General features: G+C 30.8%; 2 protein-coding genes across 2 annotated transcripts; both read right to left on the minus strand.

Moving 5' to 3' along the window:
• Positions 1-1,412: 1,412 nt before the first annotated feature.
• Positions 1,413-6,995, minus strand: LOC147067734 (protein yellow-like). Its single transcript, XM_085952793.1, has 8 exons — positions 6,837-6,995; positions 5,226-5,670; positions 4,940-5,063; positions 3,643-3,867; positions 3,419-3,533; positions 3,196-3,276; positions 2,716-2,826; positions 1,413-1,873 (listed from the first exon to the last, which is right to left on the minus strand). The coding sequence occupies exons 1-8, from the start codon at positions 6,837-6,839 to the stop codon at positions 1,733-1,735; spliced, it is 1,245 nt and encodes a 414-aa protein (XP_085808919.1). The 5' UTR covers positions 6,840-6,995; the 3' UTR covers positions 1,413-1,732.
• Positions 6,996-8,268: 1,273 nt separating this feature from the next.
• Positions 8,269-15,585, minus strand: LOC147067735 (protein yellow-like). Its single transcript, XM_085952794.1, has 8 exons — positions 15,393-15,585; positions 13,442-13,886; positions 12,203-12,326; positions 10,689-10,913; positions 10,454-10,568; positions 10,267-10,347; positions 9,783-9,893; positions 8,269-8,631 (listed from the first exon to the last, which is right to left on the minus strand). Exons 1-8 carry the CDS (start codon positions 15,393-15,395, stop codon positions 8,491-8,493), a joined length of 1,245 nt encoding a protein of 414 aa, XP_085808920.1. The 5' UTR covers positions 15,396-15,585; the 3' UTR covers positions 8,269-8,490.
• Positions 15,586-15,938: the final 353 nt, after the last annotated feature.

Genomic DNA, 15,938 nt, shown 5'->3' on the forward strand with positions numbered 1-15,938 from the left:
TTATGAGGTATACAGCGGAAAACACATTTTGAAAATACCCGATATACTGGATTATTTGTTAGTTTGGGTTAGTTTAGGTTAGGTTTGGTTACGTTAACCTAACAAATAATCCAGTATATCGGCTATTTTCAAAATGTGTTTGCCGCTGTATTCCTCATAACCGAACTGTACCTTTAATTTTATAACTGGTAAACTAACAACGTACCTTCTGATTTTGATTATAAGGGCTAAAGTTGTGGCCAAATCCACTATTTCGATGGTTTTGGTGAGACTGCCTTCCTGAAAATGATCTATCTTGTCGTCCTCCTCCTCTATGATTCGATGATGGAAATGGACTTCTTCCGATAGGATTAAAACCAGAAGGGCATTCAGACTTATCGGGATAGCTGGAATACCCCCGATTACCTCCTGGTGAATCATTCATGATGATATTTTACAATAAGAGATGAGCCCAAAGAGATGTCTAATGAACGGTCACTCAACTAGCAAATATATCGCTAGCAAATATATCGCAAATATACTTGCTGAAAATTAACAGCAGCACCCAAGTCCGTGAGATATTGTAAAAATATTATAATTTACTTCACACATGTAAACGTCAAAAAATATTCATAATGTAAAAATCAAAATAAATGACTGCGACTTGCGAGTTGCGAGTGACAATTGACTGAATTGACTAACAAACCATAAACAAACTGACAGCTTTACGTAGGTATCAGTGCTGCCATCTTTTCAAAGTGGAATTATAGTACAGAGCCTCCAAAATGATAGTATTTGGGGAAAAAATATAGTACGCATTGTCATCAGCTGTTGAAAATGTATACTTAGGTTTTTTGTTTCTCAGAAAAAAATAACGGTACCTTCTCCGACTAAAAATGCTTACCGAAGAATTCAAGAAATTTCATTTTAAACCAAAGTTAAGGGATTTTTTTACGTTTTTGGAGCCATTTTTTCCAAGTTCTCCAAATCTTCTTTTATTGCGAAATTTTAGTACTTTGCACCAATTTATTGAACGGAAATATCGAAATTTTAGTACTTTTTACATCTTTTTTCCGGTATTCAAAATTATAGTATTTTGGGCGTACTATACCTGTTTTATATCGTACATAGTACGCGGACCAAAATTATAGTACAAATACTATAATTATAGTACGGTTGGCAACACTGGTAGGTATACTATCTACGCTGACAACTGACAGAGTATTTCCTGAATAAGCATACTATCGCTAAAATTCATAATGATACTTGATTGCAAAAAATAATTTTGTTTTATTCAAGCTAAATAATATTTAATATTATTATGATCTATTTTGATCTATGATAAACATAGGTAATGTTTTATATAGATATTATATCCAATTTACAAACAGTGTATTAGGTAATTATTATTAGTTAACAAAAAAAAAAAAATATTTTTTCTTATTATTTTATAATATATTTTTATATTGAAGTTCCAAAGCGGTAGGTACACAAATAAATTTATATTTTATTAGGTAGGTAGGTACATTATAAATTATTGATAAACAACTTGACGTTAAAACTTTCCAGCCACTTTAAATCAGTTAGATATTGCTGTGCTAAGGTTTAAATATGTTTAATCATTAGTGGATAGGTACCATAGGAATACCACCTTTGTATGGATAAAAGACAATATTATTCTCAATAATTATTAAAACCTAATACAAATACCTAGGTAGGTAGGTAACATAATTATAGGATTGTAACTTATAATCTATTCACATTGAGTTCCTTCCACTGCTGCATCCAAATTGATACGGAAGATTCTTATATTGATTTTATTCTGATTATGACCTTCAACCAAATATTTTGGAAGACCATTAGATAATACCCAAAGATGACGAGTTGAATCAATCTGTAAAAATAAATTTAATGTGTTAGATTATTTTTACATTAATCTAAAAAATTTCATTTCTTATGGCACATTAGTGGTAAGTTATCTACCTAAATCAATAAGTACCTACCTACTTACCATTAAATTGCATAATATATTATTTTTATACCTACCTAATTGTAGAGTAATTATTGATGTCTTAAGTATATAACGATAATGGGTAGGTACTTAGGTAATATTATGTACCATGTACCTATAATAATCTAAAGCATAGTACCAACGTACGTTCTTGTTCGACGGTTTTGCTCGATCGAGCATGTTGACTTGGAAGCATGCTCGTCGTTGCGTCCACACAGTCAAGCAACTCGACACAAGACGCTGTGAGGCCACCGTCGCACCGCCACGACTTCGACCACGAGAGAGAGCGAGGGGACACTAGCCTTGCCGGTACGTCCTCACTCCCTCACTCTAATTAGATTGCGTAAGAATAACGGACCTTCAATTTTTTTCGGATACCGCAATTTGTTCGATGTTGAACAAAAAACCATCGAGCCAGGTACACACGTTGAGACATGTTGGAATCAGCGTAAAACCATCGAGCAAGCACGTGCGTGTGTACTTACAAATACAGTAACAAGTTACTATTTTGACTAGGTACCTACCTAAATATTTTGTCAGTTGCAAATTTTTTAGAATAATAGGTACCTATTATAATAATTATTGAATACTTTGAATTTTAATTTTTCTGTGAATGTGTCACATTTGGGAATCACTATTATGCCATAATACATTTTTCTGAATAAATAAAGGTATAAACAACAAGCAACTATAAAAATTAAGGTAAAAAAATATTTTGTCTGAACCTTTATATCACTTGGGAATGTGAGGAACTGTTCATTTTGAGCAATTAGTGTTACACTGGAAGGTTTATACTCTGTACTTGATTTCCAGCAAGCCAATCCATTTTTATTCACCTAAAAAGCAAGAAAATTTTGTATAAAACATTATTTTTTACATACAGAATGGTCTTACTACACTAATCTTTTGCTATATTACGAGCTGAGTCATCATCTTTTACGGCACTACAACCCTTGGTGGGTCTAGGCCTCCTCCCACTCCATCCTGAACGATCCAGCGCTGACACTCTCCAATTGCTTTGACTGAGCATTTTTAAATCTCCCGTGGCACAGTCCAGCCATCTCAACTTCGGCCGTCCAACTGTTATCTTGTCAACAGGGGTTGCGTACATAGCCCACCTCACCGGTATATCCTCAGTCATTATATACACGTGGGCGAAGCTGAGTAGCTACGTGAAAGATCTGAAATATTTTTAATTTTCTTACCTGGGTATAAATTATGACTCCTGTATTACTGTCAAAACAATTTGTTGTAGATTGTGTCTTCATTCCTCTTTCCCCAGTCACCTATGGTTAAAAATCAAACATTAATTTTAAGTTCTGTTACATTAAAATACGACTACACACTTTGACAACAATCAATATTGAATATCATACTAAAATATAGTGATCCTAATAAATGTAATAATTATTGAATGAAAACACTTACTTTGAAGTCATCAAAAGCAGGCATCGAGTTGGCCCATGTCTTATTTTGAATAGTTCGCGTTGATACTTCAAATTGTGTTGTGCTTGTTAGGGAATGAAAATATAAGGTTCGATACCTGAAAGTAATAGAAAAATAATATATTTAAACAGGGAGCTTTCATTTTGAATACACAGAAAATAATTGCAACTAAGATTTTTTAAATTGATATCATTGTATTTTCTTACCCATCATGTCGTAAATTGCCCAACGTCATGCCCAAAATTCCATCCGACCAATGAACCCTCACTCCTTCGGCAATAAATTCTCCAGCCAATGGATTGGGGTGTAAATACAAATGTCTGATGAGCCAAGATGAATCTTGTTTTAAGTCGTATACAATTAATCCATATCCACCACTATCGGCTACATAAGCAAATGCATCTCCGCATTTATAAGGCGAGACGTCCACCACATATAACATAAAATAAATAATATTAGCAATTTTATTGTTAGCACGTAATCACCTATAATATAATTTACAGCTTTATCTCTCTGACTGAGTTTTAATATGTCGAGTAGATTGGTATAGAAAGCTTGCTGTGTATTAACCTCCTTCAAAATTTTCTCAGTAGATTAATTAACATAAATTTTTTATAGTTATTTCATACATTAGGATATTCTGTAATAACTCATTAATTATAATACTCCCATAAAAATTATTATGTACCGTATGTATTACATTACTTCTTTCAAATGTTCTATTTTAGTAAAATGACATAAATATTTTTAGAATATATATAAACATAGTATTTTATCGCCCACCTGCCAAGATTCAATTAGTTATAAAATCCTATATAGCTAATAGGTACATAAAAAATAGTAAGTAGACTATAAATGTATTTTTTCAACAGCATCCATATAAAGAAAAGTCAGCGCACTTCACTGGTTAGTAGATATGTCATAAAATTTTACAATAAACAGCACATTACATTTTTGATTTACCAAGTTCTCTAAAGCTCGTTCACTGCTAACCAGTTAATTACCCTATTTAATTATAACGTTAATTGCTACGCGCTAGGTGCGGTGTGTGTGTTGAATGACTTTTAATAGGACGGCTGAATAACTGTAATGAAATAGATCTTTTATTGTAAACATCATTTTTGTACTTCTAATGATTAAATTTATTCACAGAATATGGTGAAAAAATACTTTCTATGCATTTAAATTAAATTTTGTGTTGTTGGTAGTAAGATGTGGTAAGTAATCCACTATTATAATTATATTTTTATGGATGACTCATTTACAGTGATAGTAATCTAACATTTATTATATAATTAAATTGGGTAAAAATATTATGTTTGTTATGTAATTTTCAATATTTTCATTGATATCTCGGATCAACTGGGAAATATTATAATATTATTTAGAGAAAGATTTTCCAATCTACCCCTGTAAATCGAGAGTCAATTTTTATAACTGAAAATTTGGTTTTAAATCTCAGTAGTAGGTATCTACTATATCGGATAAATATTTGTTATACTTACGATGTTATTGAGGAATGGTCTTTCAGTGACGCTGTCATCGTCGAAAAAATGTCTTTTGATAAGTTTGTTTGTGTTGAGATCATAAATCAAAATTGATCTCTCCACCACTTTTTCTTGTTTATCTGTAATCATTTTTCAGAAATAATAGATCACATTCACAATATCTATTCATACAATCAAATCACTAAAACTATTATATTCAAAGTGTTTTCTTATTATAAAAATGTATATTTTAGCCATAATGACTATATTGTATAAAATTTAGTCATCAAATTTTATATTACCAATTATTCCATCGATTCCATCATCTAAGGCCCACAGTCTATCGCAAGAGTCAACCCACACTTGCATAACAGAACCAATTGGCAAGCCATCCTCTACTTTTCGATCTCTAGTTACAATTCCTGAGATTTGATTGGCCTCCCATGATGGATAAGGGGTTAACAAAGGAGATTTATTTTTTTGAATTTGCGCATAATTGAGTGTGGACGCAACGCCAGACTTCCATCTTGGAATTGCAATAAAGATTTTGTCTTTCCATATAGCAAGAGCCAGCGGTACATTATTCTCAGGAATATAACTTCCGCTTTGGATGGCTCTTGTCATATGATTGGGAGATGGCCAATCATATTCAACTTTCTTCCATTCAAATACTTTTTCAAATTCAACCCCATGGGAGAAATGAATTATTGCCAAAACCAGAAATGTTAGTAAAGTATTTTGGGTAATCTGAAATTAGGAAACAAGTTTTAGAATATTATTATATACCTACTCTTGTGAAAGTTGTTTTTTTATTTCATTTGAACATTATCACACAACATCATGAATTACTCTTAACCTTCTCTATGCCTCACGATATTACTATGGCAGTATCTGACAGGCTGCAGATTTTTAACAGCACACGTTGATTGTAGAACAAAGCTCTTTCTAAAATCATTGTAATACCGATAGTTTGGTGCTTAGTATTTCATAATTATTCAAACAGATGTCATTGTGTGTTTTAAAATTTTTTAGATTATGCAAATCAATCGACAGTGGCTAGTAATTTGACTTTAAAGTTGGATAAGATAACTTGTGAAATTTGTACGTGCGGCTTGTCGATCACGGCCTCATAGAGCGAGAAAACTCGCTGACGGCATAGAACCAGTATACATAATTCTCTATATTTATAGTCTCAATAATGGTGTGACAACTGCAATAATGTTATTAACTAAAACAAATTTGTCGAATATAATATAATGAAAGTTAATATTATTTTATTGTAAAATTGAATTCTGCTATGTAATTAATAATAGATATAATAAATTGGTGCCAGGTACTGCTCCCTATTCTGGTGTCTAACTTGTTATTTAGTAATGAATTTATTATCATGTATCATTACAAATATAGGTAAATCATTCTACAGTGGCACCATAGGCGATTCGCGCGTGTATTGAATTGCTTGCGACAATGCCTGTTTAAATGCTAGCAAACAATACCACTACAACTGCAAGCCGCAATTGCCGTACCTATGGTGCCACTGTAAAACGATTTACCTATACCTATCTAAGCTCCGAATAAGAAAAAAATAAATTCCTCAATCCACACACAAGCGATGTCTCTAATGACTACTTAATGCTACTCGTACCTACATTCATTTATTTTGAAAATCTTAATTATCAATTAAATGTATTTCAAAATTGGAATATTCGGTATCACAAAAAATGTTATATAATCAATTATTACGCTGTTAAGATTTAAATATTGTATGATAGGTAATAATTATTCAATATCAAAATCAGTACAATGATAATTTAGTCAACATAGTTTTAAATAACTAAGTACCTACAAATTTACAGAATCTTTCAATAGAAATGTATATTTATTATAAATTTGACGCTTATGTGGTTTCTTACCATTTTAATTATAGAAGTTTCAATTCCGTAGGTAGGTACCTACACTTTTTATAATTATGTAATTCTTAGTAGGTATTCGATAGCGATGTTGATGAGACAATTTTTTTTATACAACTGAATGTTATCTCTCAATAAGTTCAGCAAGTATAATAAGCTTTTGATTTTATATTAATAATAAATTTAGGTAGGTAAATGAAAAGAAAGTTTTTTTTATTTGGAATAAAAAAACAACATAAAATAAAATTTGATAGGGCATGTTGGTACTAAAAATACAAATAATTTTATGGCCTCAATTATTTTATATTAGTGAGTGAAACTGTTGTGTCCAAAATTAGAAAAATATTCAAGTCTAAAAATTCCTTCCAACTTTTATGAAAAGTGTGTAATTTATGTGAAATAGCTACATAGTTTAATATTGATTTTAGCAGCTGTTTTGATATTTGGACAATGAATTAATTAAACAAGAAATACATAAATACTCAGTACTAGTTGTCTAATGCTAAATAAAATAGTGCCCTTTTAAACATCCTTATTACCCCCCCCCCCCTTACTTCTCAACCTGAATTTTTCTAAAAGCGCGTTGACACGGTCCAAGTACGATCCAAGTACACTTGGACCGAGTGCCATCCAAGCGACAGTTTCATACTAATTATTCCTATCTAAGCTACTCGGACCGCGTTCTACTCATCCCTTGGATAGGAATAATTAGTATGAAGATGTCTCATACAAGTGCGCTTGGATGGCACTCGGTCCAAGTGTACTTGGATCGTACTTGGACCGTGTCAAAGCACAATATGTTTTAAAATTTGGATGCATACATAAGTACTAAAAATCTTGTAACAAAAATGACAACGATTATAGATAGATATAAAATCGAAGTGACAGAACGCTAATGGTCAATATATTTTCCTGTAATCATTTAGGAATTGAGCTGACTAATCACTTCTTTCGGATGTAGATAACGCATTATGTATTACTTTCTTATTTACGGTAAATACATACCTAGTGAATACCAACCTTTCCCAACGATTTATGTGGCTGCGACTATATGGGTGGAATTTTTAGTACTGGAATGATAGAATTTTTTCAACCAATGTATAATAATATATTACATAATTAGTATGTTTCAAGTACAGTACAACCGGGCCCCCTCCTTCATAGAGACTTCTTAAATTGAAATTCAAGTCATTGGGCAGATAATTAAATACTACTTTAATAATTATTATTGTAAAATAGTATCGCTGGTGATTTTTTTATTGAATAATATATATTTTCGTGTGACCCTATTAGAGGCGGTAAAATATTTTCTTTTCATAAATATCGGTCTCGGGCCACTAAATGGTAAACACTGCCGTATGAAATAACAAAATGAATTATGCATTTTGCGATAAATGAGATAATTCATATTTTTTTTTAAATAAATTCACCGAAGGCCACTGTAATTTTATTATGTAAGATTTATAACATAAAAATAAATATATCTTTAATATTATTTTACTGTTGATAGGGAAGTACAGAAGAGTGATAGTATAACATTTTTTTTTAAATTTAGAATACTTAGATTGGTTGATACTAAAAAAAATCATGAATGACCTTTATTAATGCGTATTACAGAATTTAATTAGGTAATTAATTTACAAATAATCATTTATAACTATTTACATAGAGTGCCTTCTATGGCTGTATCTAAATCGATGTACATAATTCGTATATTAGTTGTATTTTGATCATGTTGTCCATATAAAAACTTAGGTAGGCGATTAGATAGAACCCAAATTATGCGAGATGAATCGATCTGTAATAAGATAAAGAATTAATTTTACATTGCCGAATATTTTATTATAATAATATAAACCTTTCAATCATAATAATAGAATGAATTATTCTATTTTCTTACATATATATTATAAATAACTATTTTTTTATTCAACGAATAATTCACAAGATTTAAGAATGTAACATTCTAATTATTATTGAAAATACATAATTTTGAAAACAAAAATAGAAAAAATCTTTTTGAAAAAAGTAAGACACCCCGCAGGAATAGAACCTGCATCTCCCGGGTATCGCGCCCACGCACATTGGCCACTATGCTAAATGAGTCATACTTAATTGCCGCAAATTTTAACTAATGGCTTTTTTCAAAAAGATTTTTTTCTTTTGGTTATAATTTATAATATTTTTTCTCAGAAGTGTTTTCAAAATTAGGTACTTACCTATGTTCAATAATTAGAATGTTACATTCTTAAATCTTGTGAATTATTCTTTACATACTTGTATACAATACTTTAATTGTAATTTGCATTTTAAATAGGTTATCAATATGTAGGTACCCATCTATAAACATTAAAAAGAAAAATATTTTTAACAAGTAAATAGGTACCTACATATTATTAAACATGAACTTACAATAAATTTATAAATAATATTAGTACCAAATTAAAAAAAAAAACCGTTTATTGAGAAAAATTCATGTTACAAGATTAATTGTATGATTATTTTTCATTCTCACGGATAGAGTTACAGTTAGAAGGTGATTTTTTGGAAAAAAATTGTAATTTTAATGTATTTTTCTTTTTTTTAAATTATCAATTAATGGGTTACTCACGGTGTGATCACAAGTCACAATACCTACCAAACCTCAATTTGATATAAGTAGATAAAAAGAATTCCAAGTTGAATACCTTTTCACTTATTTAAACTATAAATTACGTAGGTATTCAAAAAATCACCACTAAATAATTTTATATAATAATAAAATGAATATGCGTAACGATTACACGTTTTTAAAAATTGTATGTTTATCAAATTAAAATTAAATATTTTTTATTTTAATGTTTTTATATAAATACTACGCGTTGGTTATTTTAAACACTTTATTAGTAAAATATTTTAAAACGCATATTTTTAATATTATATTAAAGGATCATTGTCATATATATTAACCTTTATATCACAAGGAAATTCAAGATTTTCCGTGTTTTCCGCAAATAGCGTTAGACTAGAAGGATTTAATTGTGTAGTAGATTTCCAGCAAGCCAAACCATTTCTGTTCACCTAAAATAACAAATAAACATAAATTCTATCAGAAAATAGATACGGTGCCTATTTTCTTTCGCGTAAACGAACACATTAAAATTTTCTGAATTAAAATTAAAACAATATCATATATATTATATTCATCCAGATTCTAAGACAAATTAAAATCATGTGGCTACTTTAAAAGTATTATGTCAGTATCGACTGATTATGAACATTTAGGACAGAATCAAGAGTTTCAACATATGAGATGGACAAATAAAATACAAATTGTGTTAAATGTTGACTAGTTGAATAGTACAAAATTGTCATCAATCAAAATTAAAATTCAATTTCCATCGACTTTTCCTCTGTCAATGTCAATTTAAAAAGGAGATGAAATTTTAATTACCTGAGTATACACTATTACTTCAGTTTTGTTATCATAGCAATTTGTGGTTGATTGAGTCTTTGGCCCACGCTCTCCAATCACCTAGATATCAACATCAGAATAAGTGTTGTAACTACATATGGAAAAATTTTAAGTCAAGACTATGTAATTGTAGAGAAACATATTAAGAATTATGATGCGAATTTACCTTGTAGTCATCGAATGCGTTGATGTCATTTGACCACGTTCTATTTTGTATTGTTTTAGTCGAAACCTCAAATTGCGTTGTGCTCGTTAACGGATGAAAATATAAAGTGCGATATCTAAAAATATAAATAACATTTTGAAAAATATTTATGAAAAATCACTAATTTAAGTAATTCTAATGAAATTATGGCTATAATGGCCAGTACTATTTTTCAAGCATCATAATGTTTACTTACCCATTTTCTCTAACATTGCTCAAAGTCAGCCCCAGGACACCGTCCGTCCAATGGGCTCGAATGCCCCCGACCAAAATTTCTCCAGCCAACGGATTCGGATGGAAATACGAATGCTCTATAAACCATGACGAATTATCTTTTAAGTCATATACGATCAATCCGAATCCACTGTGATCTGCCATGTAGGCATATGCATTGTCGCATGTATCGGAAGTCACATCCACCACATGTAAAAATAATAGAAATTTCATTCAGTTTACTTAAAAAAATAGCATTTAAGAATCTACATATTATGCCTGCATCATGGCCCCCACAATGGGGGGGAGGTGCTGACAGGGCTCTAGCCTGAGGGCCCAGGCTCAGGAGGGCCCAGAGAGGCCAATCAACCAGATAAGTGAGATAAACATACATCACAAATTTCACAACACAAAACACAAAAAAAAAATCGCCTGCTTCTTATAATATTATTATTTTAAATTATGTGGTTGTACCCACAATACAATTTTTAATAGTGTGTTATTACTCGACAACTCCGTAATTCAAATGGATGGTAGGTATATAAGTATATAAAAAAACTAAATATACACATTTTACCGCGTACACCATTTGGAAAACGCTTAGAGGGTAACACTGCCTTTATCCTTAGTGATAGATAGGGGGGCCCGCCAAAGATCCTAGCCTGGCGGCCCGCTTAATGATGTGGGGGGCATGACCTGAATATTTACACAATTTCGCATTTTTATATGCATATAATTATTATTGAAAGTCCAACATATTATCATAATACTATACTCATAGATTCCTCTTAACTCACAATTTATAGTTCTCGCCACTAATCGAACGGCAATTTTGGAGGAATTTTATTTTTTGTACATTGATTTTTATGCCGGTTATATCATTTAGATATTGCATGTTATTGGATTTTTATAGCTTCAATTTCAAATTTATTTATTTTACATATATAATGAACATGCTAATAAATAAATTCAAAGCGTTCACGACATGATGCAAATAAGTTTTAACAACTTTTCAAATATAATTAGAGTAAATAATACAACAATAAAATAAGAAATAAAATACGAAAAATAAAAATTGATAGAACTTATCTTAAAATTTATAAAACAACGTCCACCTAAATTCATCTCACGTAAGTGGAATATATCAATATCCGAAGCGATTTGATTAAACACAGTTATTGGTATTACTAATGGCAGGTTAGTTCTGCACCTTGGGAGAACAAACAACGGATGCCCTCGATTCCTAAGTTAATTATCGGAGACACACAAGCCAATACCACCAAGGATGGCAGAGTTTCCATTTACGCTGCGTATAAGTCGACCATGTTTCTACGAACGGATTATACTTTTTATTTTATGCGATATTGGTGTAGGTACAAGTTTTTCACTTAAAGACGTCTTTAATTACACGTGGTACCTACTGTGAAAATAAATCTTGTCGGGAAAGTAGTATATATAATAATATAATATATAGGTATACGAATGTTTATGATACATACGATATTACCAAGAAATGTTCCTGCCTTCAGAGTATGTTCTTCGAAGAAATGTCGTTTAACCAGTCTGTCTGCCTTAAGGTCATATATTAATATAGATTTATCCACTACTTTCTTGTGATCACCTGAAAATAATTATTTTTAATTAAAATAATATTCACTGGTTTCGTCTGTGTCGGTGTCTTTTTCGATATTTCTTTTTTTCTCACGTTAACGGTTAAATTAACCATAATATGCTTGTGACGTGTGATTCTAGTGCGTATCACTCACCAGTTAATATAAAGATGTTTTAAACTTACTTAAAAGTGAAACTTTTTTACGGGCAACAAAAGTTTCACCGGTAGGGAGAAACCGAATGATTTGAGACGAAAAAAACCGTCATGGCCGATTCGAAAATTGAAAAACAAAAAAGCACATGCCAAATTGAAACCGAGTCAAATGTGATAAAAGGTTGATAAAATTTCTTAATGGATATGTTTCTGATGTGTTTCATATGATATATACATGTTCAACAAAGAATGTTACAGTGATGATACTTTCGCGTTCATATATTAGTGGCGGTGATATTGAACATTAAGAAAATGGAAAATAAAACAAATAGTTTCACTTCTGTAGCGTGCACTCGCATGCATTGCATGTCGAGTTGGGTTTCGGGAATTTCCCGACGGGAATTCTCGAGAGATTTTTGCGATTTTCCATCCCGAATCTGGAGAATTGAAATTTTTAACATTTCTTTATTATCATTAAAAAAACGATTTTTTATATTATGAAAAAAGTGGACAGAAAACACAAAACGCTCAAAGACTGATCGGGGCATTTAACGAATATAAGCAAATGTCGACTCAAAATGAGTGCAATTTTTACAACATCAGGGAATTTTGTGACTCAAAAGCGTACGCAATTGTCAGACGCAGCGATTGACAGTCTGTGTTTTTTGAAATTCTATTTTAATAGGTAATATTTTGAATTATTTTTGTTTCCCTACTTCTATTTTGTTTGTCTTCTTACATAAATAAAAAAATCATATTTTTTTGGAATCTGTCTGATTTTAGGATTTTTACACTTTTTTTTTTAATTTCCCGATATCTCGAGAATTCTCGAGAATTCTTTTCTGGAAATCCCAAATCTCGAGAATTCAAAATTTCATCATTTCGGCAAATCCCGAATCTCGAGATTGAGATTTTCTAGGGAAATACCCAACTCTAATTGCATGCAGTTAAACGTATTAAAAGTTACTTACCAAATATTGCTTCCACTCCATCGTCCAAAACCCACAGTCTATCACAGACATCAACCCATGTCCGCATCACAGAAACAATTGGTGTATCAACATCTTTAGATATCTTGGAGTTTCTTACAGAATCGGTGATTAAATTACTCTGCCATGATGGGTAGGGTAACAGCAATGGTGATTTATTTTCTTGTATTGTCACATAGTTGAGTGTGGATGCGACGCCATTCTTCCATCTCGGAATTGTGATGAAGATTTTATTTTTCCATAGAGAAAGACCTACTGGTACATTGTTCTCCGGAATATAATTCTTGTTCTCTATAGACTCTGATAAAATGCTAGTGTTAGGCCAGTTGAATTCAACTTTGTTCCAGGAAAACTTTTCATTTAGCTCAACTGCTTTGGATTGCTGCACAGCCATCAGGGAACATATTATAAACATACTTTGAGTAATCTGGAATGAATATTATTCAATGTAATGGATGTTGAAATAAATTAACATATTTCAAATCAAATCAAATTTATTTATTTTTTAGATATTATAATGAACATAACAAATTCAAAGCGTTCACGACATAACATAAAATAAGTTTTAAAATACAAATACTAACAATTTTTAAAATACAAATACAGAGAAATGTGACTGAATAATACAATAAGCAATAAAATAATAAATATAAAAAGAAAAGAAATAAAATAAAATAAAAAACAAAAATAAAATCAGATGGTAAGTTAGTTATTGAATTATTGGCGTCTATGTTCTTAGATCTCTGTTATTATAATCTATTCAGAATATTATTGGAAGTTTGCGATATATTATTATAGTGAAGGTAGGTAAATTTTACCACGTCATTGGCATCATTGTAGGAAGTTTCCAGGCTCATACCTTTTGAAGAAAAAAAATACTAAATACCCAGAACAATGTGTTCAGCACCGTTGATTATCTGAATTTGTAAATATTTAGTATTATTTCTGTATTATAGAAACACAGCATCTGCTTATTTAACATAATATAATCTGACGTATTGTAGTAGTAAGTTTGTAGCCTCAAGTAGGGACAAAACATATTATAAAAAAAGAACTACCTATCAATAAATATAACTATTAAAAGCTATTTAAACCACTATTGTATAGCAATCTTAAGTAGGTAGGTATCTACCTACATTTATTATGTTGACCTTTATAAATATGTATAGATCATACAAATCCGGGCACAGAAAATTCTCTCTCAAATTCAACGATAGTTGGATATACTATTAACCCTGAATTAATAGAGTCATAAAATAATTGGAAATATTTACAACGAATGTTTTCTTTTTCGAATTCATCGCGACAATTCTATAAGCGTATTGTATATTTGAAGGATTTTGTTTTAATACTATTTAACTTTTGTTGTTTTTTGTGAATATACTTGCGTTTTGAAAGCATACGTCATATAGTAGTACCTAAGTAATGAATAAAATTACTTACATTAAATTCATTTTCAAAAAACCTAAACTGTATGATTTCTTAATACCGAAAATACCGGTATTTGTGATTTTTGAAACCGGTATTTATTTATTGAATAATAAATGACCCGGTTTTGAGATACCGGTATTGTAATCCCTAGCCTCAGGCATATATCTACATATGCAACTCAAGAATAAATGTAAAATTAACAAAAAAAACTTTAGATAATCGATTTATGCTTATCAATGGTTATGCTAGAGCAAAATTCGTGACGGTTTATCAAGTATGTGGGTACTCCCTGTGTAGAAAAATATTAAAATTATGACACTTTAAACACTCAAATGAACCCTATTCAATTAATACACCCATGTGAATGGTGCCTAAACACCTGTTGGCATTTAATCAGTTAATCAGAGAACCTGACAAAGGGCGTAAATGTTAAATATAAAGTAGTATGCAATAATAGTATTAAAGAGTTTAATTTCAGTTTGGATGATAAAAATAAAATTACCATTTTGGAATTGATCCCACAAATAAATACGATAGTTTTGTATGCGTGATAATAAAATTGTATAACACACGATTAAAAAATAGCATAGGTACCGATCACTAAACTTTCAATAATAAATAATACTACACGCCTAGGAAAAACTTCAATGTTATATGATTATTATTTTGTTGAAATTCAAAAATATCGATTAACATTCTCGTTGCCCAAAGATAAAGTTAATTGTGTAACATAAAATTCCAATTACGTAAACAAAACATAAAGCCCAACATACACTATCAAACTTTTATTTATACATACAAGAAAAGTCTGTTGTGAAAAATAAAATTAAAAAGAATTTTTCTATTGGGTTGTTGAAAAGCTGGTTGTCGTTCCATTGGTGGAATGTGAAACATCCCGGTTAAGATTAGTTCGCATGATTTATAGATGGATTGCTAGGTTAAGGCTATACCTCAGTTGAGGCATGGTCTAAAAAGATCGTGGCTAGGCGATGCGCGGATTGTGCAAATGACGCGTGCCGAACGAAATATAATTTGTCATATAAGTCCA

This window comes from Rhyacophila brunnea, unplaced genomic scaffold (genome assembly GCF_057557595.1).
Source record: "Rhyacophila brunnea isolate RB1 unplaced genomic scaffold, BYU_Rbru_1.0 scaffold_3, whole genome shotgun sequence".
NCBI classification, from domain to species: Eukaryota; Metazoa; Arthropoda; class Insecta; order Trichoptera; family Rhyacophilidae; genus Rhyacophila; species Rhyacophila brunnea.